Source organism: Bombina bombina, chromosome 2, assembly GCF_027579735.1.
Source record: "Bombina bombina isolate aBomBom1 chromosome 2, aBomBom1.pri, whole genome shotgun sequence".
Lineage (NCBI taxonomy): Eukaryota > Metazoa > Chordata > Amphibia > Anura > Bombinatoridae > Bombina > Bombina bombina.
Genome location: NC_069500.1, coordinates 887539749 through 887567599, shown reverse-complemented (window position 1 = coordinate 887567599; position 27851 = coordinate 887539749). Strand labels below are relative to the sequence as shown.

The 27851-nt window shown below is 38.0% G+C and overlaps 1 protein-coding gene across 1 annotated transcript in view; it reads left to right on the top strand.

Annotated features, from left to right (window-relative positions):
• The window catches only part of PRKG2 (protein kinase cGMP-dependent 2), a 308690-nt gene extending 281276 nt beyond the window's left edge, over positions 1–27414 (top strand). Inside the window, exons 15-19 of the mRNA XM_053703230.1 lie at positions 1713–1876; positions 8215–8337; positions 21559–21621; positions 24296–24362; positions 27319–27414. Coding sequence (XP_053559205.1) covers positions 1713–1876; positions 8215–8337; positions 21559–21621; positions 24296–24362; positions 27319–27414 — 513 coding nt within the window. The remainder of the gene's footprint in view (positions 1–1712; positions 1877–8214; positions 8338–21558; positions 21622–24295; positions 24363–27318) is intronic.
• The last annotated feature ends 437 nt before the right edge of the window (positions 27415–27851 follow it).

Here is a 27851-nt window from a genome sequence, read left to right as displayed (position 1 = left end):
CTAGCGGTCGATTGGCTGTGAATGTGCAGGGGGTGGCATTGCACAAGCATTTCTAGTGAAATGCTTGAGCAATGATAAATGCAGACAGCGTATGCTACAGTGCATCATGTCTGCCCGCATATTGATAATTCGGCCACTTACTCTTTATAAAAGGATTCCAAGGGAATTAAGCAAAATTGATAATATAAGTAGATTGTAAATTTGTTTAGAATTTCATACTCATTCCAGTCAATTTAAGTTTAATTTTGACTTTGGAACACCTTTAAATTATAATAGAAAGGACTGCAGCAACAAGCAATTTCTGAAGAGACTTCCCTTTGTGTTTAAAGTCCATTACCAGCTACTCACCATCTATTAAATTCTGTGTTGAAGCTTGCAAGAATAAACACCTACACCTTTATCAAAGGAATAAAAAAGAAAATCCAGAGATGTATATGAAGCATAATGGAACTCTTTATATGTGTGGCTCAATGATACATGATTTATGCTCATAAGAATTTAATATTGCATAGAAAGCCCTGTAATCAACACCGTAGGAAGGCTGTTCCTTACTTTGATGAAGGTGTTTTGTAAACTATTCGTTTCATGGTTTACACAGAGCAGTATATTTATCTTAGTGCGAGCGGACATGATACGATGTAGCGTATCATGTCCGCTGCACATCGATAAATGCCGACAGCATACGCTCTCTGCATTTATCATTGCACCAGCAGTTTTTGTGAACTGCTGGTGCAATGCTGCCCCCTGCAGTTTCACGGCAAATCGGCCGCTAGCAGGGGGTGTCAAACAACCCGATCGTATTCGATGGGGTTGATTTTTGTCCGCGGCCTCAGAGCAGGCGGACAAGTTATGGAGCAGCTGTCTTTAGACCGCCGCTTCATAACATCTGTTTCCGGCAAGCCAGAAGGCTCGCATGGAAACAGGGGTATCAAGCTCCATACAGAGCTTGATAAATCGGCCCCAGAATATCTAGCCATGACATTTATGATAGAGAAAAAGAAAGCATTTGCCATAGTTTCAAAGGTAACTCTTGGTAGTGTGAAAAGTTGATTTTTATAACCAGAACATATATTTATGTAACAGACAGCTGCATAAAGTAGACCTTTTTGTATTCATAGAATATTTAGTAGTAATATCCTTTAAAACTTTTTAGGACATCAATAATTTCTTAAACGCATAAATTATATTTTCATTTTTTTCATCAAATGGAAAACCTTTTGTGGGCATCTGAAGCATTAATTAAGGGTAAAAAAAAACCTTCAGAAAAGTCTATGGGGTCTATTTATCAAGCTCCAAATGGAGCTTGATGCCCCATGTTTCTGGCGAGCCTTCAGGCTCGACAGAAACACAAGTTAAGAAGCAGCGGTCTAAAGACCGCTGCTCCATAACCTGTCCACCTGTTCTGAGGCGGCGGACAGACATCGCCGAAAATCAACCCAATCCAATACGATTGAGGTTGATTGTCCGCGAATCTGCAGGGGGCGACGTTGCACTAGCAGCTCACAAGAACTGCTGGTGCAATGATAAATGCCGACAGTGTATGCTGTTGGCATTTATTGATGTGCGGCGGACATGGTTCGCTATAACGGATCATGACCGTCCGCACAATGATAAATGGACCCCTGTATGTTGTGGATTGGACCTTTTGAGTTTTTGATGAAATAAAAAGAAAAAAAAAACATGCCACTCAATGATATTTCTTTCATTCTCAGGTTGACTTTGGTTTTGCAAAGAAAATGTATTCTGGACAAAAAACATGGACATTCTGTGGCACACCGGAGTATGTTGCTCCAGAAGTTATTTTAAACAAGGGCCACAGCTTCAGTGTGGATTTCTGGTCACTTGGAATATTGTTATATGAACTCCTGACAGGAAAGTATGTTTCTAACAGAAATTCAATTTCATGACCCATTTGTTAGATCTTTTTTGTTTTTTGAGTATAGGCCTTACATTGAAATATCTTTATTTTAGACAGATGCATCTTACTTTCTATTTCTAATTGTTTTACTATAGAGCAAAAGAGTTGTTTATACTAAGTATATTAATTATATGGTATCCTAAGGGGCCCTTCACTCTAGGATTTTAGTGTGTATATATATATATATTAATTAAAGAGAAGTAGAGAATAAAACAGCTTAAGTAAAATAATTTTTTTTTTGGTTTGTTTTTTTCAAAGTTGAAGTAAAATTAACAAGTGCAACTAACATCTAGCACTTTAATACATTTTGGAAAAAAAACTTTAAATGGTAATCATGACAGCATTTCATATTAGTTGCTCAATTGCCATTAAGAAAAAAAGAAGAGAAAAAAATCTCCTATGAGCATACACAGTATAATAAATCAAATCATCATATAAATGGGTAATTAGGAAGAACTTGTTCTCTATATAGCCGTCTAATTTTAATGGAATATTTCTAAATGTCAGATTCCTTTTTTTACGACAATAGAAACCTTTTGTATGGCTTCAAATTGGTCATACAGTGTGTACACATGATTGAAATTTTAGGAAATCTATTTATTGGAATTTAGACAATGACAACTTATCTAGTTAGCAAGTCCCCAACAGTGTTTGTCATTACCACCTCTTGAGGGATTTTATTCCATGAATCAATCACGCTTTCTGTAAAGTAAATTAAAATAAGCAGTGAAATCAATGTCTACTAGTGTGAGTGTAATAAAAATGATTCCAGAGATATTTTTATTTCAGAATCTACATGAGCAGAGCGAAGTACTTTATGGGTGTACCAATTTGTTATCTCTGCATAATGCTGCCTTAAAGGGACAGTCTAGGCCAAAATAAACTTTCATGATTCAGATAGAGCATGTAATTTTAAACAATTTTCCAATTTACTTTTATCACCAATTTTGCTTTGTTCTCTTGGTATTCTTAGTTGAAAGCTTAACCTAGGAGGTTCATATGCTAATTTCTTAGACCTTAAAGGCCACCTCTTTTCAGAATGCATTTTAACAGTTTTTCACCACTAGAGGGTGTTAGTTCACGTATTTCATATAGATAACACTGTGCTCATGCACGTGAAGTTATCTGGGAGCAGGCACTGATTGGCTAGACTGCAAGTCTGTCAAAAGAACTGAAATAAAGGGGCAGTTTGCAGAGGCTTAGATACAAGATAATCACAGAGGTTAAAAGTATATTAATATAACTGTGTTGGTTATGCAAAACTGGGGAATGGGTAATAAAGGGATTATCTATCTTTTAAAATAATAAAAATTCTGGTGTAGACTGTCCCTTTAAGTCGTTTCAATATGATGCTAGGTTGAATTGAATAATATCAGTAAAATAAGTGCAAGTATATATGATACTTGCACACTGGCTCGCCCAATGTGCTCTGCTAGATCCCAGTAATGCATTGCTACCCCTTTGACAAAAAGAGAATAAAGCAAATTTGATTCAAAGGGACGATTTATCAAAGCGTCAATCTCGGTGCATTCGCTGGAGTCAATACGCTCGCCAGACAACGCTGCCGGAAATCCACATACAATGACCTTATTTATTAAAAAATCTGTCAAAAACACGCGCGTCAAGAATGAAGCGATGAGCATCGGACTGTTGATAAATAAGAGTCATCGATGTTGCGGATATTCTGTTTTTTCCAACTTTATTTATACCATATAATTACTGTCCATGAACTAACACATTTCTCTAAAGCTAATCTTTTATTTTTCATCTGTAAATGTCCAAGAAATAGCTAGATTTATACCCGAACAAACAATAATATCTCATTGTTTTATTTATTTGTTATACAAAAAATCTGATATATATTTTCACATAAATGAATGTGTATTTGTATTTTTAGAAATCATGATATGACTATCTCATATATTTATTTTTTTTTAAATGAGTATTAATGCTAGAATTTGTACATATATCTTTGCACATACTTGTGTGTGTATGTATATATATATGTGTGTGTTATGTCCAAAATCTTTTCCAAACATATTTACATGTCCCTACATTTTATTTTGTTCTAAACAATGTTATCTTTCATATCTCTGTGTTTACAGGGAGTGCAGAATTATTAGGCAAATGAGTATTTTGACCACATCATCCTCTTTATGCATGTTGTCTTACTCCAAGCTGTATAGGCTCGAAAGCCTACTACCAATTAAGCATATTAGGTGAGGTGCATCTCTGTAATGAGAAGGGGTGTGGTCTAATGACATCAACACCCTATATCAGGTGTGCATAATTATTAGGCAACTTCCTTTCCTTTGGCAAAATGGGTCAAAAGAAGGACTTGACAGGCTCAGAAAAGTCAAAAATAGTGAGATATCTTGCAGAGGGATGCAGCACTCTTAAAATTGCAAAGCTTCTGAAGCGTGATCATCGAACAATCAAGCGCTTCATTCAAAATAGTCAACAGGGTCGCAAGATGCGTGTGGAAAAACCAAGGCACAAAATAACTGCCCATGAACTGAGAAAAGTCAAGCGTGCAGCTGCCAAGATGCCACTTGCCACCAGTTTGGCCATATTTCAGAGCTGCAACATCACTGGAGTGCCCAAAAGCACAAGGTGTGCAATACTCAGAGACATGGCCAAGGTAAGAAAGGCTGAAAGACGACCACCACTGAACAAGACACACAAGCTGAAACGTCAAGACTGGGCCAAGAAATATCTCAAGACTGATTTTTCTAAGGTTTTATGGACTGATGAAATGAGAGTGAGTCTTGATGGGCCAGATGGATGGGCCCGTGGCTGGATTGGTAAAGGGCAGAGAGCTCCAGTCCGACTCAGACGCCAGCAAGGTGGAGGTGGAGTACTGGTTTGGGCTGGTATCATCAAAGATGAGCTTGTGGGGCCTTTTCGGGTTGAGGATGGAGTCAAGCTCAACTCCCAGTCCTACTGCCAGTTTCTGGAAGACACCTTCTTCAAGCAGTGGTACAGGAAGAAGTCTGCATCCTTCAAGAAAAACATGATTTTCATGCAGGACAATGCTCCATCACACGCGTCCAAGTACTCCACAGCGTGGCTGGCAAGAAAGGGTATAAAAGAAGAAAATCTAATGACATGGCCTCCTTGTTCACCTGATCTGAACCCCATTGAGAACCTGTGGTCCATCATCAAATGTGAGATTTACAAGGAGGGAAAACAGTACACCTCTCTGAACAGTGTCTGGGAGGCTGTGGTTGCTGCTGCACGCAATGTTGATGGTGAACAGATCAAAATACTGACAGAATCCATGGATGGCAGGCTTTTGAGTGTCCTTGCAAAGAAAGGTGGCTATATTGGTCACTGATTTGTTTTTGTTTTGTTTTTGAATGTCAGAAATGTATATTTGTGAATGTTGAGATGTTATATTGGTTTCACTGGTAAAAATAAATAATTGAAATGGGTATATATTTGTTTTTTGTTAAGTTGCCTAATAATTATGCACAGTAATAGTCACCTGCATACACAGATATCCCCCTAAAATAGCTATAACTAAAAACAAACTAAAAACTACTTCCAAAACTATTCAGCTTTGATATTAATGAGTTTTTTAGGTTCATTGAGAACATGGTTGTTGTTCAATAATAAAATGAATCCTCAAAAATACAACTTGCCTAATAATTCTGCACTCCCTGTATTTATACCACTATATGTATATAGTGTAAATATATTATAATTCTGAGAAAAAATAATATGCAAATATATAATGTAAAGAGGGTATCATATGCATTTATTTGCAATCAAAGGATATTTTAAGAGCTGGGCCAGTTTTCTCTCTGCACCTGTGTAACCCTTCCTGATTGCAGTCTAGTTTTAAACACCACCCCTACACAGGTATTATAAAATGGGCTGGCATTTAAGATGACATTTCTTAATGAAAATTAAATTCAAGAGAAGGAAGAAAAACACTGAAATAGTATGACAGTAAAGAGGTGATTTTAATTTCTGCTGTGTCTGATTCATGACAGTTTAATGTTAGGTAAACTATCCCTTTGAGCTATCATTTTAAGATTATATTGAATCAAACATCAATCGATTTTTAAAATTATTGTCAAAAATATTACACTTTGTGTCCTAATGTCATCATCAATGTTTAACTTTAATACTAATTTCACATGTACATACTTTCAAAGTATAATACACAATGTAACAAATGGCACTTACAAGTTCTGATGAGTGATCAATGACACAAGTATCGAGCAATTTGATTCGTTAGTGATAGTATATAATGTATATTTAAATCAGATTGGCTGATGTCATAAATCATGTGATTATGCATTTCCCAATCAAAAGTGGTGGAAAATTTCACTAGTTTGTGGGTTGTTTAGGAGTTCGAGTATTGCGCCCAATTTTGTGAGAAGTATTGGGTCAAATTTGGTGCGAAATGCAGTGGGACTTGTATTACATGCGTTAAACATGGTGAAATTAGATTGATCAAAAAAAGGAAGTTAGCTATAGTATGTAATGTATTTATTTCATTTTTATCCCTATATCTACTAGTCCTGCTGCCAGACAGACATTACCTGTCATTAAAACTACTTTGAAATGAATCTGTCCCTTGAAATTACATGTGATTGTAATATTATTAGTTAACATATTATTTAGAAACTGAACATGCGTCTTTGTTGTCTGTGTGATTTAGAAAGAGTATACAATTGTAATCAACTTTCAAATTTACATAAATATATAATAAGCTTCATTCTCTTGCAGCATCTAACATAACATTTCTGGGTTTTCAGACTCCCATTGATTTCTATGACATTCGCTGGCCTCAAGGGTGGCGGTTTGAACGATAGGTACGCTGCGGCAGAAAAGACGCAAGCGTACCTGTTGAATGTTTTATAAATTGGGATGAGGGTCAAATAGAGTCAAATGTGAATTCAAAACATCTGGAATGACGCAAGCATCGATTGGTGTCGGATTGAGATCGCGGGAGCGTACATTACGTCACACATTTCAACATTTGACGATGTTGATGCTTTGTTAATTATGGCGGATTCAATTTGCGTCGAATATGACGCGAGATTCAAGCAGATTCCATTGTATTATCAGTTGAAGCTTTGATATATCGGCCCCAAATTGTTTAAATGTTATGCTCTAACAACTATGAAAGAAAACTTTGGGGCTTCTTGCTCCTTTACGTAGCTTTCTGTTTTACTTTTCTTTTATCTTTTTATTCAGAAGGTCTGTGAAAATCCTTGTGAAACTCTCGTTCAGAAATTCTGTGACTGATGTTTTCCATGTGTAGAGTTTGCTCTTATATTTTTTACGAAGGAATGTTTTTACTAATTTTGGGCCATATTACAAGTTGAGTGCAATATATCTCTTTCACGAAAGCGATATTTGTGCTCAACTTAGTAATACCAGTGCACGGAAGCATTGCGCACACAAGAGCACGCTTGCATAGGCTCCGATGGGAGCCTCATTCTCATGCCACGACACATGCATGCGAAGGGGGTAAGTCACGCAGTAATGGGCAGCAAATATAAATATATATGTATATGAATATATACATATAAATTCATGTGTTAATATGTGTATACACATATTAACACATATATATGTATATAAGAATATACATATATATTTACTGGGAACACACAGTCCCCATAGACTTTTCAGTGCCGTTTTTTGTTTTTTTTAACACCGCACTCCCGCCATCTTTAGCAACTGCCAACTGCTTAGTGCAGTTGTTTTTTTATTTTAAAAAAAAATTTTTTTTAATAAAAAACTAAAATATACTTTATTTTGGGGGCAATTGGGGCAGTTTTAGAAAATTAGATTTCTGGTTAATTTTCTGAGCATTAATTGCTACCGGGAGCTGACGGTAACAATAACCAACCACTTGTAATGGCTGGTTATTTACCAGGCGCCTTTAAACGAGCAAATTTGCCCGTTTACGGGCATGCAATAAATTAGTGCTCCACTTGTAATCTAGCCCTTAATCTGCGGCTATTCTAATGGGGTTATAGAGCTTTGGAAGGAAGCCAAAAAAATCACACAGACTGCCATTCAAAGTTTTTTTCCCCCCTGAATGTGTCTTATTGTTGGAGAATTTGTATTTGTATTCTGTTAGCAGAAGATCATTTTCGAGTAAGCCATCTGCAGGTTTCCGACAATAAAAATTGTATTAGTTGTCTGTGTTCTGTACTTAGTTTATTCTTCTGTGATGACTATTCTTGTCATGTTTTTATGCCATATGCGCATATCTCTGAAAAAATTTTTTTTTATATCTAATATAACGTATCTGCCATATTTCTCTCCAGTCCTCCGTTTATTGGACCAGACCAAATGATGATCTATAATTTGATTCTCCAAGGCATTGAGAAAATAGAATTTCATAAAAAAATAACAAGGCGCTCAGAAGATCTAATCCGCCGTCTGTGCAGGTAAAAAAATAGAAACAGTCCTTTGTTTTCTGCCATATTGAATAATTGTGTACCCTGTATCTAGGGATGGGCGAATGTGTTTATATTCAAATTCGTATGTAGAAATTCAATTTACATAATCGAATGTTGATAAGAACGAATATTCTTAAAATTTCTATTATCGAATGTTATTTACAGTTTTCGAATGTAACTTTCCAATTTGAATGTCACATTTAAATTTGAATATGACATTCAAATTTGAATATTACATTCAATTCGAATATTACATTTATAAAACACAGTTGTAAACTAGAAATACTATTTTTAATTTGAATGCTACATTCGAATTAAAATGTGACATTCAAATTCGAATATTACATTTATACAACACAGTTGTAGACTAGAAATATGATTTTGAATTTGAATGTAATATTCAAATTTGAATGTCACATTCTAATTCGAATATTACATTTACAAAAACATAATTTATGCTTACCTGATAAATTCCTTTCTTCTGTTGTGTGATCAGTCCACGGGTCATCATTACTTCTGGGATATAACTCCTCCCCAACAGGAAATGCAAGAGGATTCACCCAGCAGAGCTGCATATAGCTCCTCCCCTCTACGTCAGTCCCAGTCATTCGACCAAGAATCAACGAGAAAGGAGTAACCAAGGGTGAAGTGGTGACTGGAGTATAATTTTAAAAAATATTTACCTGCCTTAAAAACAGGGCGGGCCGTGGACTGATCACACAACAGAAGAAAGGAATTTATCAGGTAAGCATAAATTATGTTTTCTTCTGTTATGTGTGATCAGTCCACGGGTCATCATTACTTCTGGGATACCAATACCAAAGCAAAAGTACACGGATGACGGGAGGGATAGGCAGGCTCATTATACAGAAGGAACCACTGCCTGAAGAACCTTTCTCCCAAAAATAGCCTCCGAAGAAGCAAAAGTATCAAATTTGTAAAATTTGGAAAAAGTATGAAGCGAAGACCAAGTTGCAGCCTTGCAAATCTGTTCAACAGAGGCCTCATTCTTAAAGGCCCAAGTGGAAGCCACAGCTCTAGTGGAGTGGGCTGTAATTCTTTCAGGAGGCTGCTGTCCAGCAGTCTCATAGACTAAACGTATTATGCTACGAAGCCAAAAAGAGAGAGAGGTAGCAGAAGCTTTTTGACCTCTCCTCTGTCCAGAATAAACGACAAACAGGGAAGAAGTTTGACGAAAATCTTTAGTTGCCTGCAAGTAGAACTTGAGGGCACGAACTACATCCAGATTGTGTAGAAGACGTTCCTTCTTTGAAGAAGGATTTGGACACAAGGATGGAACAACAATCTCTTGATTGATATTCCTGTTAGTAACTACCTTAGGTAAGAACCCAGGTTTAGTACGCAGAACTACCTTGTCTGAGTGAAAAATCAGATAAGGAGAATCACAATTTAATGCTGATAACTCAGAGACTCTTCGAGCCGAGGAAATAGCCATTAAAAACAGAACTTTCCAAGATAACAATTTTATATCAATGGAATGAAGGGGTTCAAACGGAACACCCTGTAAAACGTTAAGAACTAAGTTTAAACTCCATGGTGGAGCAACAGCTTTAAACACAGGCTTGATCCTAGCTAAAGCCTGACAAAAGGCCTGGACGTCTGGATTTTCTGACAGACGCCTGTGTAACAAGATGGACAGAGCTGAAATCTGTCCCTTTAATGAACTAGCCGATAAACCCTTTTCTAAGCCTTCTTGTAGAAAGGACAAGATCCTAGAGATCCTAACCTTACTCCAGGAGTAACGTTTGGATTCACACCAGTATAGGTATTTACGCCATATTTTATGGTAAATCTTTCTGGTAACAGGCTTCCTAGCCTGTATCAGGGTATCAATAACCGACTCAGAAAAACCACGTTTTGATAAAATCAAGCGTTCAATTTCCAAGCAGTCAGCTTCAGAGAAGTTAGATTTTGATGTTTGAACGGACCCTGTATCAGAAGGTCCTGTCTTAGAGGTAGAGACCAAGGCGGACAGGATGACATGTCCACTAGATCTGCATACCAAGTCCTGCGTGGCCATGCAGGTGCTATTAGAATCACTGATGCTCTCTCCTGTTTGATTTTGGCAATCAATCGAGGAAGCAGCGGGAAGGGTGGAAACACATAAGCCATCCCGAAGTTCCAAGGTGCTGTCAAAGCATCTATCAGAACCGCTCCCGGATCCCTGGATCTGGACCCGTAGTGAGGAAGCTTGGCGTTCTGGCGAGACGCCATGAGATCTATCTGTGGTTTGCCCCAACGTCGAAGTATTTGGGCAAAGACCTCCGGATGAAGTTCCCACTCCCCCGGATGAAAAGTCTGGCGACTCAAGAAATCCGCCTCCCAGTTCTCCACTCCCGGGATGTGGATTGCTGACAGGTGGCAAGAGTGAGACTCTGCCCATCGAATTATCTTTGATACTTCCATCATTGCTAGGGAGCTTTTTGTCCCTCCCTGATGGTTGATGTAAGCTACAGTCGTGATATTGTCCGACTGAAACCTGATGAACCCCCGAGTTGTTAATTGGGGCCAAGCCAGAAGGGCATTGAGAACTGCTCTCAATTCCAGAATGTTTATTGGAAGGAGACTCTCCTCCTGATTCCATAATCCCTGAGCCTTCAGAGAATTCCAGACAGCGCCCCAACCTAGTAGGCTGGCGTCTGTTGTTACAATTGTCCAGTCTGGCCTGCTGAATGGCATCCCCCTGGACAGGTGTGGCCGATGAAGCCACCATAGAAGAGAATTTCTGGTCTCTTGATTCAGATTCAGAGTAGGGGACAAATCTGAGTAATCCCCATTCCACTGACTTAGCATGCATAATTGCAGCGGTCTGAGGTGTAGGCGTGCAAAAGGTACTATGTCCATTGCCGCTACCATTAAGCCGATCACCTCCATGCATTGAGCTACTGACGGGTGTTGAATGGAATGAAGGACACGGCATGCATCTTGAAGCTTTGTTAACCTGTCCTCTGTCAGGTAAATCTTCATTTCTACAGAATCTATAAGAGTCCCCAAGAATGGAACTCTTGTGAGAGGAAAAAGAGAACTCTTCTTTTCGTTCACTTTCCATCCATGCGACCTTAGAAATGCCAGAACTAACTCTGTATGAGACTTGGCAGTTTGAAAGCTTGAAGCTTGTATTAGAATGTCGTCTAGGTACGGAGCTACCGAAATCCCTCGCGGTCTTAGTACCGCCAGGAGGGCACCTAGAATCTTTGTGAAGATTCTTGGGGCCGTAGCCAATCCGAATGGAAGAGCTACAAACTGGTAGTGCCTGTCTAGGAAGGCAAACCGTAGATACCGGTGATGATCTTTGTGGATCGGTATGTGAAGGTAAGCATCTTTTAAATCCACTGTGGTCATGTACTGACCCTTTTGGATCATGGGCAAGATTGTCCGAATAGTTTCCATTTTGAACGATGGAACTCTTAGGAATTTGTTTAGAATCTTTAAATCTAAGATTGGTCTGAAAGTTCCCTCTTTTTTGGGAACCACAAACAGGTTTGAGTAGAACCCTTGTCCTTGTTCCGACCGCGGAACCGGATGGATCACTCCCATTAATAACAGATCTTGTACACAGCGTAGAAACGCTTCTTTCTTTATCTGGTTTGTTGACAATCTTGACAGATGAAATCTCCCTCTTGGGGGAGATAATTTGAAGTCTAGAAGGTATCCCTGAGATATGATCTCTAGCGCCCAGGGATCCTGAACATCTCTTGCCCAGGCCTGGGCGAAGAGAGAAAGTCTGCCCCCCACTAGATCCGGTCCCGGATCGGGGGCTCTCGGTTCATGCTGTCTTTGGGGCAGCAGCAGGTTTCCTGGCCTGTTTGCCCTTGTTCCAGGACTGGTTGGGCTTCCAGCCTTGCCTGTAACGAGCAACAGCTCCTTCCTGTTTTGTGCAGTGGAGGTTGATGCTGCTCCTGTTTTGAAATTCCGAAAGGGACGAAAATTAGACTGTCTAGCCTTAGCTTTGGCTTTGTCTTGAGGTAGGGCGTGGCCCTTACCTCCTGTAATGTCAGCGATAATTTCTTTCAAACCGGGCCCAAATAAGGACTGCCCCTTGAAAGGTATATTAAGTAATTTGGACTTAGAAGTAACATCAGCTGACCAGGATTTTAGCCACAGTGCCCTACGTGCCTGTATGGCGAATCCTGAGTTCTTAGCCGTAAGTTTGGTTAAATGTACTACGGCCTCCGAAATGAATGAATTAGCTAGTTTAAGGACTCTAAGCCTGTCCATAATGTCGTCTAGCGTAGATGAACTAAGGTTCTCTTCCAGAGACTCAATCCAAAATGCTGCCGCAGCCGTAATCGGCGCGATACATGCAAGGGGTTGCAAAATAAAACCTTGTTGAACAAACATTTTCTTAAGGTAACCCTCTAATTTTTTATCCATTGGATCTGAAAAGGCACAGCTATCCTCCACCGGGATAGTGGTACGCTTAGCTAGAGTAGAAACTGCTCCCTCCACCTTAGGGACCGTTTGCCATAAGTCCCGAGTGGTGGCGTCTATTGGAAACATCTTTCTAAATATTGGAGGGGGTGAGAACGGCACACCGGGTCTATCCCACTCCTTAGTAACAATTTCCGTTAATCTCTTAGGTATAGGAAAAACGTCAGTACTCGCCGGTACCGCAAAGTATTTATCCAACCTACATAGTTTCTCTGGTATTGCAACGGTGTTACAATCATTGAGAGCTGCTAAGACCTCCCCTAGTAATACACGGAGGTTCTCCAATTTAAATTTAAAATTTGAAATATCTGAATCCAATCTGTTTGGATCAGAACCGTCACCCACAGAATGAAGCTCTCCGTCCTCATGCTCTGCAAGCTGTGACGCAGTATCAGACATGGCCCTAGTATTGTCAGCGCACTCTGTTCTCACCCCAGAGTGATCACGCTTGCCTCTTAGTTCTGGTAATTTAGACAAAACTTCAGTCATAACAGTAGCCATATCTTGAATGTTATCTGTAATGGCCGCCCAGATGTACTAGGCGCCATAATATCACGCACCTCCCGGGCGGGAGATGCAGGTACTGCCGCGTGAGGCGAGTTAGTCGGCATAACTCTCCCCTCGCAGATTGGTGAAATTTGTTCACATTGTACAGATTGACTTTTATTTAAAGTAGCATCAATACAGTTAGTACATAAATTTCTATTGGGCTCCACCTTGGCATTGGAACAAATGACACAGATATCTTCCTCTGAGTCAGACATGTTTAACACACTAGCAATAACTTGCAACCTGGTTATAATCTTTTTTAGCAAAAACGTACTGTGCCTCAAAGAGGTACTTAAACGATTAAATGACAGTTGAGATAATGAACTGAGAAACAGTTATAGCATCAACTTTAAAACAACACAACTTTTAGCAAAGGTTTTGTTCCCATTAGTAAGATAACATAACTAAATTTGACATAAAAATTATTGAGTAACGTCTTTATCCACAGTCAATATAAAAAATTCTCACAGCTCTGCTGAGAGAATGTACCTCCCTTCAAGAAGTTTGAAGACCCCTGAGATCTGTCAGAGATGAACCGGATCATGCAGGAAAAATAATAATAGCTGACTGGAAATTGTTGATGCGTAGCAAAGAGCGCCAAAAACGGCCCCTCCCTCTCACACACAGCAGTGAAGAGAAACGAAACTGTCACAATTCAAAACAAACTACTGCCAAGTGGAAAATAAAGCCCAAACATTTATTTACTCAGTACCTCAGCAATGTAAACGATTCTACATTCCAGCAAAAACGTTTAACATGATATAATACTTATTAAAAAGATTAGTGACCTTTAACAGAGTAGTTCCGGTGAAGTACCATTCCCAGAATACTGAAGTGTATACATACATGTCATTATAACGGTATAGCAGGATTTTCTCATCAATTCCATTCAGAAAATAAAAACTGCTACATACCTCAATGCAGATTCATCTGCCCCTGTCCCCTGATCTGAAGCTTTTACCTCCCTCAGATGGCCGAGAACAGTAATATGATCTTAACTACTCCGGTTAAAATCATAGTAAAAACTCTGGTAGATTCTTCCTCAAAGTCTGCCAGAGAAGTAATAACACGCTCCGGTGCTATTATAAAATAACAAACTTTTGATTGAAGTCATAAAAACTAAGTATAATCACCATAGTCCTCTCACACATCCTATCTAGTCGTTGGGTGCAAGAGAATGACTGGGACTGACGTAGAGGGGAGGAGCTATATGCAGCTCTGCTGGGTGAATCCTCTTGCATTTCCTGTTGGGGAGGAGTTATATCCCAGAAGTAATGATGACCCGTGGACTGATCACACATAACAGAAGAAACACAGATTTAGACTAGAAATACTATTTCAAATTTAAATGTGACATTCGAATTTGAATGTGACATTCAAATTCGAATATCATGTTTATAAAACACAGTTGTAGACTAGAAATACTATTTCAAATTTGAATGTTACATTCGAATTTGAATGTGACATTCGAATATCAATGTGACATTCAAATTCGAATATTACATTTTGAAATTGAATGTGATATAAAATACATAGCTAAACATTCTATTATTCAAACAAATATTTTCTAATGTTATTGAAAAATTTGAAAACAAAAATTCGAAAATAGAATGTTAGAATGTTATATAAGCATTCGAAATTCGAACAAACGAATGTATCAAAATTCGTTTTAAATTTTGAATGTTTTGAAACATTTTCCCATCCCTACCTGTATCGGAGACAATGGAAGAAAGTGGTTTACAGTTTATTTGTTCCTTTGTCCTAGATTCATGTCATGCTATTATGTTTTTTGTTATTTCATAAATAGTTATACATAAAGTTTCTTGCATTGTTCTGTTTTTTTTTGTATTTCACACTGGGCTATATTGACTATAGTGGTTAGCAAACTTCAATATTAAAGAAACTTTTTAAGCTTGAACAGAAAAACCTATTTTATTACTGTTGCTCCTTATGGTATCAAGTGAATGCTACAATATTGTCGTTGGTTACTAGTAGGGTTGCTAACTTTTTTTAAGAAAATAAGGGAGTCTAAAGAATCAACAACTTTCCCGTACTTACTGTAAAAAAATCTTTATTTTACAATTTGATAAAGTTTAGTATGACAAAATTCTTCATACAAATCTTCTTCATTTACACAGTCTAGCTTTATACATTCAACAACTTTCTGCACATCCCTGAATTCTCTTTCTCATTTTAGATACAGTAAACTGTAAGATGCATCAAAAGTATTTACTAAAAAATAGTACACAAGTACAATATTAAATATTTAAAATGAAGATTTTAGATGATGTAAAAATAAGGGGGAAAAAAGTTCTATGAGCAGATAAATAAGGGAGCCTGGGAGACTGCAAAACGTTTGAGCAAATAGGGGAAATCCCTGGAAATAAAGAAGGGTTGGCAACCCTCGTTACCAAGTATTGAAAAATTAGGCTTAATGGTTACTAATTTTGGGAAACTCACCAGTATTTTTTATTGATCTATTTTGTATAGAATTGACTACATGTAGCCTGCAGGGCTGGCCCACCAGGATACCAGGAAATCTCCTGGTGGGCCACAGCATCTGGGTCTGGTCAGAGATATATCATTAGAAGAGTTGTTTTACAAAACAGTTGAACTTCCCTTTAATGGTGGACACAGCAAGCCCCGGTAACTCCTCCACCATATTCACCCAGCTTGTCATTAGTGTGGTGCTATCCTTTTGGGAACACTGGTCCGATAGTCACTGAATAAAAGAAATCCTGTTCAAGTATACCCGTGAGTACTTTCCAATATTTGCGTTCATTTGGTCTAACTGTATTACGCTATTCCTGGTCTTTCTATCCTGAGTTGAAACCTAACCATGGGTGGATCCGTGAAAGACTTAGTAACTACTGAATCAGTGGTCCCAGGAGAACAGCACCGAGATACAGACAAGCTTGGGCCTGGTCAGAGCCTGCGCTACCTCAAGGCCTTAGGGTACACCGGCAGATTCCTTTTTATATGAGATGCCGGCGCTCAGTGTGAGTCAGAACGCAGCCTGTGCTCTGACTCTCATCACTGTGTGCCGGCCGGAAGGTGCGATTAGTATGGTCTACACCAGCCATAGGTACAGACCAATCACTACCAGGGATTGATTTTTAACGGCTGTAACTCCTCATTGGACCACCAGGGATTTAGCCCCCTCCCTGAAAAAAAAGAGAAGCAGGAGATAGGGCAAACTGTTTTTTCTTTTAATTAATTAAAATTAATATACAGTTATATAAATATTTATTTTCAATTATCTCCTTAGCTTGCATTGTACAAAGTGCTGTCAAGAGAGGAGGTGAAAAATAGACATGTGCATGGCGAATCGATTCGGATTTTTTCGAATTTCGGTTCGGAGCAATTTGAATTCGGAAAAATTTGAATCAATTCGGTTCAGATTTGTTTCGGATTCATTCGGATTCAAATAAATTTGGTTCGGATTTGTTTCGGATTCATTCGGATTCAAATAAATTCGGCTGGATTCGGTTCGATTCGGTTCGGAAATTCGGAATTTCGGTAAGTGTTAGGTGGGATTAGACTAGTATTATGTACTGTATATTAGGTGTAACCCATAGCAAAGTGATATAACCTAATATACTGTACAATACTAGTGTAATCCATGGCCATCCGAATCTACCAAATAAATCCGAAGTAATTCGGATTTATTCGGTAAATTCTGCAGTATTTTAAATTTGGAAATTCGGTTCGATCCGAATCTCTGAATTTGCTGAATTTTCCGAATCGATCCGAAACGAATTGCACATATCTAGTGAAAAACAGTAAATTACATTTGCCTGTAATACTGACCCTGTAATGTCAGTTTTTAAATCTAAAAGAAAAGTTGATGCTGAGCAGAGGAAATTTCAAGAGAGGCAGACAAGTGATTATTTTTTTGTGGAGTTTAATAAGAATGCTACTTGCCTGATTTGCAATGAAAGAGTTGCTGTTCTTAAATATTATAACGTTAAGCAGCATTATACTACTAAACATGCTGATCAGTATGCAAAGTATGAGGCATAAGAAAGGCCTGTAAATGCTGCAAAATCTCTTCAAGAGTGCAAAAAAAGGAATGTGATGCAGCAGTTGAGGTTAACTATGTGGTGAGTGAGCAGGTTGCAAAAGGAGGGAAGCAATATACTGAAGGACAGTTTCTTAAAAGGACATTAAACACTAAATAAATGCTAGATAGAATGATGCATTCAAAGAAAAGATTAGTCCATGACTAACATGTAGATGTATTTTTTAAAGTTTCATTAGTTGTTTAAAAAGTGACAAAATAAGTGTAAAGTTTTAGTGTCTATAAAACACTGGGAGCTGCCATGTTGTAACTTGTGTTACCTTCTCTGCTGTGGCCAATTAGGTCACTAGAGTGTGCAGCCAATGGTTGTGCTGGATTTAACAGTGTTCTGCACTTCCATTTCTAACAGGAACTGAAAAGCTCACAATTTCAGAATGGAATTACAGGCAAAGAGGACAAAATAAATAATGAAAATATATTGCAGAGTTGTTTTATTATATACAATTTATCATTTTATATTACCATCTCAAAGTGTTTAATGTCCCTTTAAAGATTGCATGGTAAGCAAGCACTAACAAGTACTGTATATAGTTAAATTTAGTTTTCCCATGGGAGAAGAAGACTTGTCCAGTGGTGCCCATGTAATTTGAGTTTGAGACCACTGGGTTAGAGAATATGATGAGATCCTTCCTCTTTTCAGGACAAACACAAATTTAAAATCATACCCTAAAGTACAAGATTCAAAGAGTCCCTTATTTTTCTAATGTAAAGTAAGTCTTTCAGCCTTGGTAAGCAGAGATGTTCCTTGGCAGTGTTTAACACAGAACATATCCCAATTATGCATAGGGACATTTAATTAGAACTGATATTATTTCTGCATGTATAGGGGCCTATCTATCAAGCTCTGAATGGAGCTTGACGTGCTGTGTTTCTGGCGATCCTGCAGGCTCGCAGTTAATAACCCTGTCCGCCTGCTCTCATGAGGGGGACAGGAATCGCCGGAATTCAACCCGATCGAGTACGATCGGGTTGATTGACACCTCCCTGCTGGCGGCCGATTGGCCGCAAGTCTGCAGGGGAGCGGCGTTGCAATGCTGAATATGGAGAGCGTATTGCTCTCTGCATTCAGCGCTGTCTGTCGGACCTGATCCACACTGTCGGATCAGGTCCGACAGACATTTCATAAATAGGCCTCATAGACTTTTCTTTAAGACTCTAAATAAAGACATAGATGGTTTTGGATCTCATACTATAGTTGAAAGTTTACAAGACCATCCCGATTTAAAGAGACATTAACCCCAAAAATTTATTTCATGATTCAGATAGAACATACAAATTTAAACAACTTTCCAATTTACTACTATTATCAAATTGTTTTCATTTTTATGGTTTCATTTGTTGAAAAGCAGGAAGGTAAGTTCAGAAGTGTGCCTGTGTCTGCAGCACTATAATGGCAGCAGTTTTTCAACTGTGTTATAAATTAGCAAGAGCACTATATAGCAGCATTATTTCCTGTCATGTAGAGCTCCAGAATTGTGCACGCTACCTATCCAGATATCTCTTTAAAAAAGAATAACATGAGAATGAAGAAAATTTGATAATAGAAGTAAACTGGAAACTTTTTAAAAATTGTATTCTCCATCTGAAAAAGGAAATAAAATGGGTTTTATGTCCCTTTAAGCAGGAGACTCTTTAAATTGAGGGGTCTTGGAGGTCTATGACTAGAGCTAAGATTGAGCAGATTAGACAGCCTCCCTCCATTCCAGCTCACTTTACTGCCTGTAACTTCCTGGTTCTGCCAGAGTGGGTTGCCGTTGACAACAACATTGGAATGTTAATTCCCCTTATGGCAAGAAAGGGGTCGCCATACACTCACAGGCAAAGATCTGCATGACACCACATTCTTGTCATGTGCATGAGTAGCTAAAGGGACATACAATCCCAAATGTATCTTTCATGAGTCAGATAGAGCATTTAATTTTAAACAACTTTCCAATCTACTTCTATTATAAAGTTTGCTTTATTCTCTTGGTATGCTTTGTTGAAAGAGCAGCAATGCACTACTGTAAGCCAATGACATGAGGCATATATGTACAGCCACAAATCAGCAGCTTGCTCCCTGTAATGCATTGCTGCTTCTAAACCTACTTAGGTATGCTTTTAGAATTGCATGCTGTATCTGAATCATGAAAGTTTAATTTGACTCTACTATTCCTTTAATGTTCAGATCTCATATTAGATAAAGGGGGCCCCATTTGACAAAGCACCAATGGACAGGTTTTCCAACTAGAAAACCTAACTTCCTGTGACCTCTGTAAGTGGCCAAAGACAGTGTTTGTCTGCTGCCTGCAGTTATCAATGCTTAAAGAAATCTTTGTGCAGTGCCCCCCCCCACACACAAGAGCAGGACCTGCCAATCACCCCAAACAAATGGGGTGTTTTAAAGGAACATTAAATACATTTTTATTATTCAGATAAAGCATAACATTTTTTAAATAACTTTCAAATTTAGTTCTATTATCAATTTTGCTTCATTCTCTCATTATCTCTAATTGAAGGAGCAGCAATTCACTACTGGCAGCTAGCGGAACACATCAGTAAGCCAATGAAATGAGGCATATATGTGCAGCCACCAAACAGAATCTTGCTCCTAGCCCCTGAGTCTACAGAGGTTTGCTTTTCAATGAAAGATACCAAGAGAACTAAGTAAATAAGATAATAGAAATAATTGTCAAGTTGTTTAAAATTGTATATGCTATCTAAATCATGAAAGAAAAAATGTAGGTTTCATGGCCCTTTAACTCCGCCACCTCTCACATGAATGAGCATGCACCTCAAGGGCTCCAAAGTAGTTTCTGCTGCTTGATAAGTGGAGTCCATGGCGAGATCCTAGTAGGGGTTCCCTATGTTGATATTTAATATTTTTTATTTGATGCAAAAATGTTTGACTATTTCTTAATGAAATTCTAAAAATAATTTTAAATAAAGTTCAAGGTTAATAGTGCTTGCGAGACCACTATATTTGCTTTTGATTCTCTAATTTAATGTTGGGACGCTAGCATCAAAGTCCTCTGTGTAGTAAATCCTTCCATAACATCCTTTTTGTTATAAATAATAATATTTGTTCACATCTGCACATAGACTAGGGCTCCTGATTGTCAGGAATAATTCATAAATAAATAACTCATCTTATCAGTTCCAGAAATGATTAGAGATAGGCAGACCACAAGCTGTCCACAACAGACACGAGGACTTATAGGACAGGATATGCATGGATGGTTAGCAGATGGAGGGTCAACACCCTGACACATCAACTTATGTGCTTCTGCTGAGAACAGGTCCCCATCCTGATAAGGCACCTTCAAAAAGGTTTATTTTGCTACATCCACCATTTTTACCACTTTTTTTTAACTAACCAGGGGAGCAGGTACATTTTAGAAATTATTAATTTTCAAACAAAATATTTCATTTACTATAAATCATCTTCTAACATTTTTAATGAAAATCCCACATGCTTTAATATGTACATTTTCTATACATTTGATCTGAATAGAAAGAATAGGAATGTGCAAAGAAGTCCGGAGAAGATCCACACTTTGTAATGTGGTCCCAGGCCCTAGAGTGGAGCACCATAGAATAGAAGGATAGATAGATATATAGATAGATAGATAGATAGATAGATAGATAGATAGATAGATAGATCAATGATAGATAGATAGATATACAGACAGACAGATAAATGATAGTTAGATAGATAGACAAACTTACAGACACAGACAGATGAATAAATAGATAGATAGATAGATAGATAGATAGATAGATAGATAGATAGATAGATAGATAGAACATTTAAACATATATTTTGTTGACAGATAAGAATCAACAAGTCTGCCCCATATTTCCTAAAAGTATAAGCTTACTTAGATTGTGCAATATATCTTTAGGCGTATCCCAGATTTTCTTGAAGTCTCCCACAGTGTTTGTCCTTCCCACCTCTAATAGAAGTTCTTTCCGTTAATTAACCACACTTTCTGAGAAGAAATGCTTCCACACAATACACCTACTATCCTTCAACTTTAGATCATGAACCCTTGTTCTGGAATTAGACAGATAAACAGACAGACAGATATTGACTGTGAAATAATTTTCTATTGTGCACTAAAGCAGCTTTACTTTCTTATTGGCAGGCAGAATCCCACGGAACGTCTTGGAAACATGAAAAATGGCATAGCAGACATTAAAAAACACAGGTATAACTAACACTGGCATTTAGGGCTAGATTACAAGTGGAGCCTGATTGACCTTGCATAAATAGTATACAATTTGTTCGATTTATCATAGCAAATCATGTCCGCCCTGCATCGCTGAATTTCATTGCACAAGCTAGACGCTAATACAAAATACAAAGCACTAGGGAACGCTGAAACCAGCTTAAGAGTAAGGATTATAGAATATATATAATAATAAAACACCTAACCTGATACTAATATGATACTACTATAATAGGCAATATGTATAATACATGTAAATATAAATTGTGAATTATGAATTATATGTGAAAAAAATCTTTTCAAAATTGGAAAAAATTATATATGAAAAAAATTCTATGTGAAAAAATTCAATTCTATAGAAGATGCCAGCAACAAATACTAGAATTGCATATCTATATATAAAAAACTTTATTACAATATAGGTCGACCTATTCAAGACATACAATAATAAATCACAAAATTAAGAAAATTAGTATAAAAAACTCCTTAAACCAAAAGTTCATGCATAAGAAACAGTTCCCAGGAGTGGACGATTTTTCGGCTTGTTACTATGTGGACCCACGCTCATACAAGGATGCTGTTCTGTGTATAGTTGTAAGAGGAGCGTTCCCAGGACAAAAGAGGCAGTCGCAGCCAATGATGGTATTTCCCCTACGGACAAGGAATCCTCTTAGTAAATGTCACACAGCAAATAGCAGGGGAAGTTACATCTGTACTTACATAATAATAAGCAGCAACCGGCCTCCAAACTTGAACCAACAATCTGTGGACACACCTTCCAATAGTAACCAATGGCCACTGGAAACAGAAAAGCTTTAACAGGGAAAAGCAATTAGATATACTAGGCTAGAAACCCAGTGAATTTTTTGCAGCTTTCTTTTACAGGATATGCATTCTCGCTCCCAAGGCCTGTTTATAATGGCCAATACTGCACAAAAAACACCTAGCAGAGGGTTATTCAGCCACAAGATATCTGCACAAATAAAATACTCCAAAGGTGTAGGAGTTAGTTTAAAATAGAGCAAATAGAGCAACTAGTTTCAAAATGTAATATCTTTTTCAAGCTCGACGCTAGCAGAGGGTGTCAATCATCCTGATTGTATCTGATAGGGATGATTGCAGTCCGCCACCTCAGAGGTGACGAATGAGTTACGGAGCAGCGGTCTTAAAAAGGCTCGCATGGAATAAGCAGCATCCACTGCTTAATAAATCGGCCCCAATCTGTTATTACAAGTGGATGGTTAAATATATTAACCAAAGTATCTTAACGTGGCTGAGACCCTATACTTTTAATGGATATTGCAGGGAGCGCTATTAACACTTTAATTGTACTCGTATTAAAAGTGTAGGGTCAAGTGTTTCACAATACTACATACCACTGTAAAATGTAACCCTTCTTAAGACCTAAAGTAAATCACTATTGTTACATAACATTTGTTATAAGCCTACTATGGCCTACTCTTGCTACTGTTTTGGGAAATTTCATTTCCCTAAGATATGCCTGCTATGTAGCCTTGTCTGCAGGGAACCCACGTGACATGAATTGTAGCAGAAGTGAAGCTTAGTTTTGCTTAGAGAAATGAATCTCTCCATTTCTTCTATCTGTTTTTTGTCCAGCCTCTGTTAGTGATGCACTGTGGTGTGAGTAACAATGATCAATTACATATATTTCTCTTATCTTGGAATGTTACTGGTGTATAAGCTTCACTTCTCTTCTGTCTGCTTGTAAGGGAAGTCCTGCTTATGAAAGATCAGCCCCTAAAGCGGTTAACCACTGTCTGAATATTTTGGTGTTGTCTCCATTATTTCTCCACCTGACACAAACCTATTTGGGCTAAATTTCCGCATCATAATAATAATAATAAAAATAACTAGTATTTATATAGCGCCTTTCTCCCAGTGGGACTCAAAGCACTTTTTCAGCGCTCACTGTCGGAATTAACCAAATTGACAGCTGAATAGTAAAAGTTGTTATTATTACCCAATTTAATGGTACTGATTTTATCGACCTCGGAAGGATGAAGGGCTGAGTGACCTTGAATCTTTTAAACAGGCCTTTTTTTTGTAGTCAGGGCATTTACCAACTGAGCTACCTCACCGGCTCATACTTATTATCACTAGTATAGCACAGAACTAGGTGAAGAACTTGGCCTAGCACACCATCGGCTTAGTGTTCGAGTGATATCTGACCTACATTTTAATGTGTCCCCCTCAGATGTCTATTATGTGAGTTAATTAATGTACTCGCTTTATCTGACATGCACATCTTAGCACCCCTTCTATAGTATACAGTGATTAGGAATAACTTAGGACTTGAAATGAGAAAAATAGAAGCACTATTGTGTTGCGCTCAAGAGATGTTAACGCACAGCAGAGCTAATATTTTTGCACTTCGCTTTCAATCTAATCCTTAATGTTTTATTTATAGTAATACAGAAATGTGCTTGTTCTGCAAAAGAGAGAAAGCATCTGCCAAGGCTGAAAGGAGTGAATAATCACATTCACCATAACACTAAATGGGAAAATATCTTTGGTATTTTGATGGCTGTTTTTAAGAATATATTTTCTCTACTAAATGTAATGCAGAAAGTGTATTTGTTTCACATTTATGTATTATTTTTATTAACAGCTGAAATATTCTGTATTTTCTTAGGTGGTTTAGTGGATTTAACTATGAGGGACTGGGAGCTCGGAGTCTTCCTTCACCTTTAAAACCACAGGTATAGTGTGTATTTCCTAGTAAACCTCTTGTTAGGCAGATATTTAGTCATTTACCTTCTTATTACAAAAACCTACTAGAGGTTGTATTACCCATCTAGCATGTTAAAATGATATTAAAGTCAGAATTCATCTTTAGTGGTTCAGACAGAGGGCTAGATTACAAGTGGAGCACTATTTATCACTCCCGCTCGCACACTAACTCCGCTAAAAGTATGTTTTTTTGTGCGTTGGGCAGTGCACATATTACAAGTTGAAAGTAAAATGTTTTTACTAGCTTGCTAAACAGACACGCAAAAAGCCTAAGTTAGAATATCGAGACCGCATTAATGAATTCCCCCATAGACTTCAATGGAGCGTAAATATTGGGGGGGGGGAATGAACACTCTACTCGCGAGCAAACCAGATTGCATTGTCTCTAGTGCACTAACCCAACATGAAAGTATTAATATTTCACATTCCAATAAATCCATGCTTAGGAGCCGGACCATTTCTAGAGCACTATATGGCAGCAGTTTTTCAAAAATGTTATCCATTTGCAAGAACACTAGATGGCAGCACTATTTCCTGCCATGCAGTGCCCCAGACACCTGCCTAGATATCTCTTCAACACAGAATATCATTGGAACTAAACAAGTTTGATAGTAGAGGTAAACTGGAAACTTTCTTTTTAAATGGTCTGCTCTGTCTGAATCACAAAAGAACATTTTTGGGTTTCATATCCTTTTAAGGAAATCCACAACAGCCTGCAATACTGATACAGACTGAGTGGACTGTAGGTGGACTCACAAGATTTGAATGAATGAAGCTGAGTCATTGGTTTTGGGCTGTCCAGGGGGTGTTAATGGACAGTTAAGGGTTTGGCTTGTTGAGGAGAAACAGTGGGGAGGAGGAGTTATTTTGCATAACTGAGGTGCAACCTAAAAAACTGGGGCAGCTTTGCACACCTATGCACCCCCCTAAAACCTCTACTGGTTTCTTACAGATTTTTTTTTTTTTAATTATAAAATTGACAAATTTGAGTGGTTATACTAATTAAAACTACAGTTGTTCTAATGGACTGTAGTAGCTTTGAAATGAAAATCAAAATCACGGAAAAATGTCATTGATATTTTAATAGATTGGAATAGCAGCCAATGCTAGGTATTTAGGTTTAAGTGCACTTATATATACAATGCCTTGCAAAAGTATTCACCCCCCTTGACTTTTTACCTATTTTGTTACATTACAGCCTTAAGTTCAATGTTTTATTAATCTGAATTGTATGTGATGGATCAGAACACAATAGTCTAAGTTGGTGAAGTGAAATGAGAAAAATATATACATAAAACTATTTTTTAGAAATAGAAAACAGAAAATTGTCATGTGCGTATGTATTCACCCCCTTTGTTATGAAGCCCATAAAAAGCTCTGGCGCAACCAATTACCTTCAGAAGTCACATAATTAGTGAAATGATGTCCACCTGTGTGCAATCTAAGTGTCACATGATCTGTCATTACATATACACACCTTTTTTGAAAGGCCCCAATGGCTGCAACACCTAAGCAAGAGGCACCACTAACCCAACACTGCCATGAAGACCAAGGAACTCTCCAAACAAGGGACAATGTTGTTGAGAAGTACAAGTCAGGGTTAGGTTATAAAAAAATATCCAAATCTTTGATGATCCCCAGGAGCACCATCAAATCTATCATAACCAAATGGAAAGAACATGGCACAACAGCAAACCTGCCAAGAGACGGCCGCCCACCAAAACTCACGGACCGGGCAAGGAGGGCATTAATCAGAGAGGCAGCACAGAGACCTAGGGTAACCCTGGAGGAGCTGCAAAGTTCCACAGCAGAGACTGGAGTATCTGTACATAGGACGACAATAAGCTGTACGCTCCATAGAGTTGGGCTTTATGGCAGAGTGGCCAGAAGAAAGCCATTACTTTCAGCAAAAAACAAAATGGCACATTTTGAGTTTGCGAAAAGGCATGTGGGAGACTCCCATAATGTATGGAGGAAGGTGCTTTGGTCTGATGAGACTAAAATTGAACTTTTCGGCCATTAAAGAAAACGCTATGTCTGGCGCAAGCCCAATTCATCAAATCACCCAAAGAACACCATCCCCACAGTGAAACATGGTGGTAGCAGCATCATGCTATGGGGATGTTTTTCAGCAGCCGGGACTGGGAAACTTGTCAGAGTTGAGGGAAAGATGGATGGTGCTAAATACAGGGATATTCTTGAGCAAAACCTGTACCACTCTGTGCGTGATTTGAGGCTAGGACGGAGGTTCACCTTCCAGCAGGACAATGACCCCCAAACACACTGCTAAAGCAACACTTGAGTGGTTTAAGGGGAAACATGTAAATGTGTTGGAATTGTCTAGTAAAAGCCCAGCCCTCCATCCAGTAGAAAATCTGGAGTCAGACTTAAAGATTGCTGTTCACAAGCGCAAACCATCTAACTTGAAGGAGCTGGAGCAGTTTTGCAAGGAGGAATGGGCAAATATCCCAGTGGTAAGATGTGGCAAGCTCATAGAGACTTATCCAAAGCGACTTGGAGGTGTGATTGCCGCAAAAAGTGGCTCTACAAAGTATTGACTTTAGGGGGTGAATAGTTATGCACATTGACTTGTTCTGTTATTTTGTCCTATTTGTTGTTTGCTTCACAATATAAAAAAAAACACATCTTTAAAGTTGTGGGCATATTTTGTAAATTAAATGATGCAAATTCTCAAACAATCCATTTTAATTCCAGGTTGTGAGGCAACAAAACACGAAAAATGCCAAGGGGGGTGAATACTTTGGCAAGGCATTGTATATATGTTATGGTTGTTTATACAAGACATTTATGCATTTTACTAATACCATTTCTCAGTAAGCACATTTTTAATGCAATTTTTTAAAAATTCAAATCCATTTGTGCATGTGATTCTGAATACTTGTCTGTTTGCTTTCTAATTTGTAGCTGGAAGGTCCTACAGATCACAGATATTTTGACAGCTACCCTCCAGATGATGAAATACCTCCTGATGAACTTTCAGGATGGGACCAAGATTTTTGAAGGACTGGTATTCTGGAAGATTTCAGAAACTGTGGTGGGTTATACAGACGGCTAAATCCTAAAAATGCTTTATTAGTTCCTGCAATTCAATGGAAGCCATATCTTTAGTGTATGGGCTTTATGGACTTCATAGTATTACACAGGAATTGGTGAGACTGGAGAGGTTGCAGAGACTGGAGGAGCTGTCATTGAATCTAGCCCAGTAAAGCTTACTCTAAATTTCCCACAATCTGTAACATATTCAAATGGCAGCTTTTTGATGATATGTTTATAAATAAAACAAAATATATCAATATACGCGTTAAATTGTATTATGAGTGTGCAGCGTTATTATTACAGACTATAACAAACAATCTTAAAGGGATATAAAACAGTCTTTTTCATTATTGTAATAAAAAACACACAGCAGTGGGTTATATGTAATAGAAATCATTGCA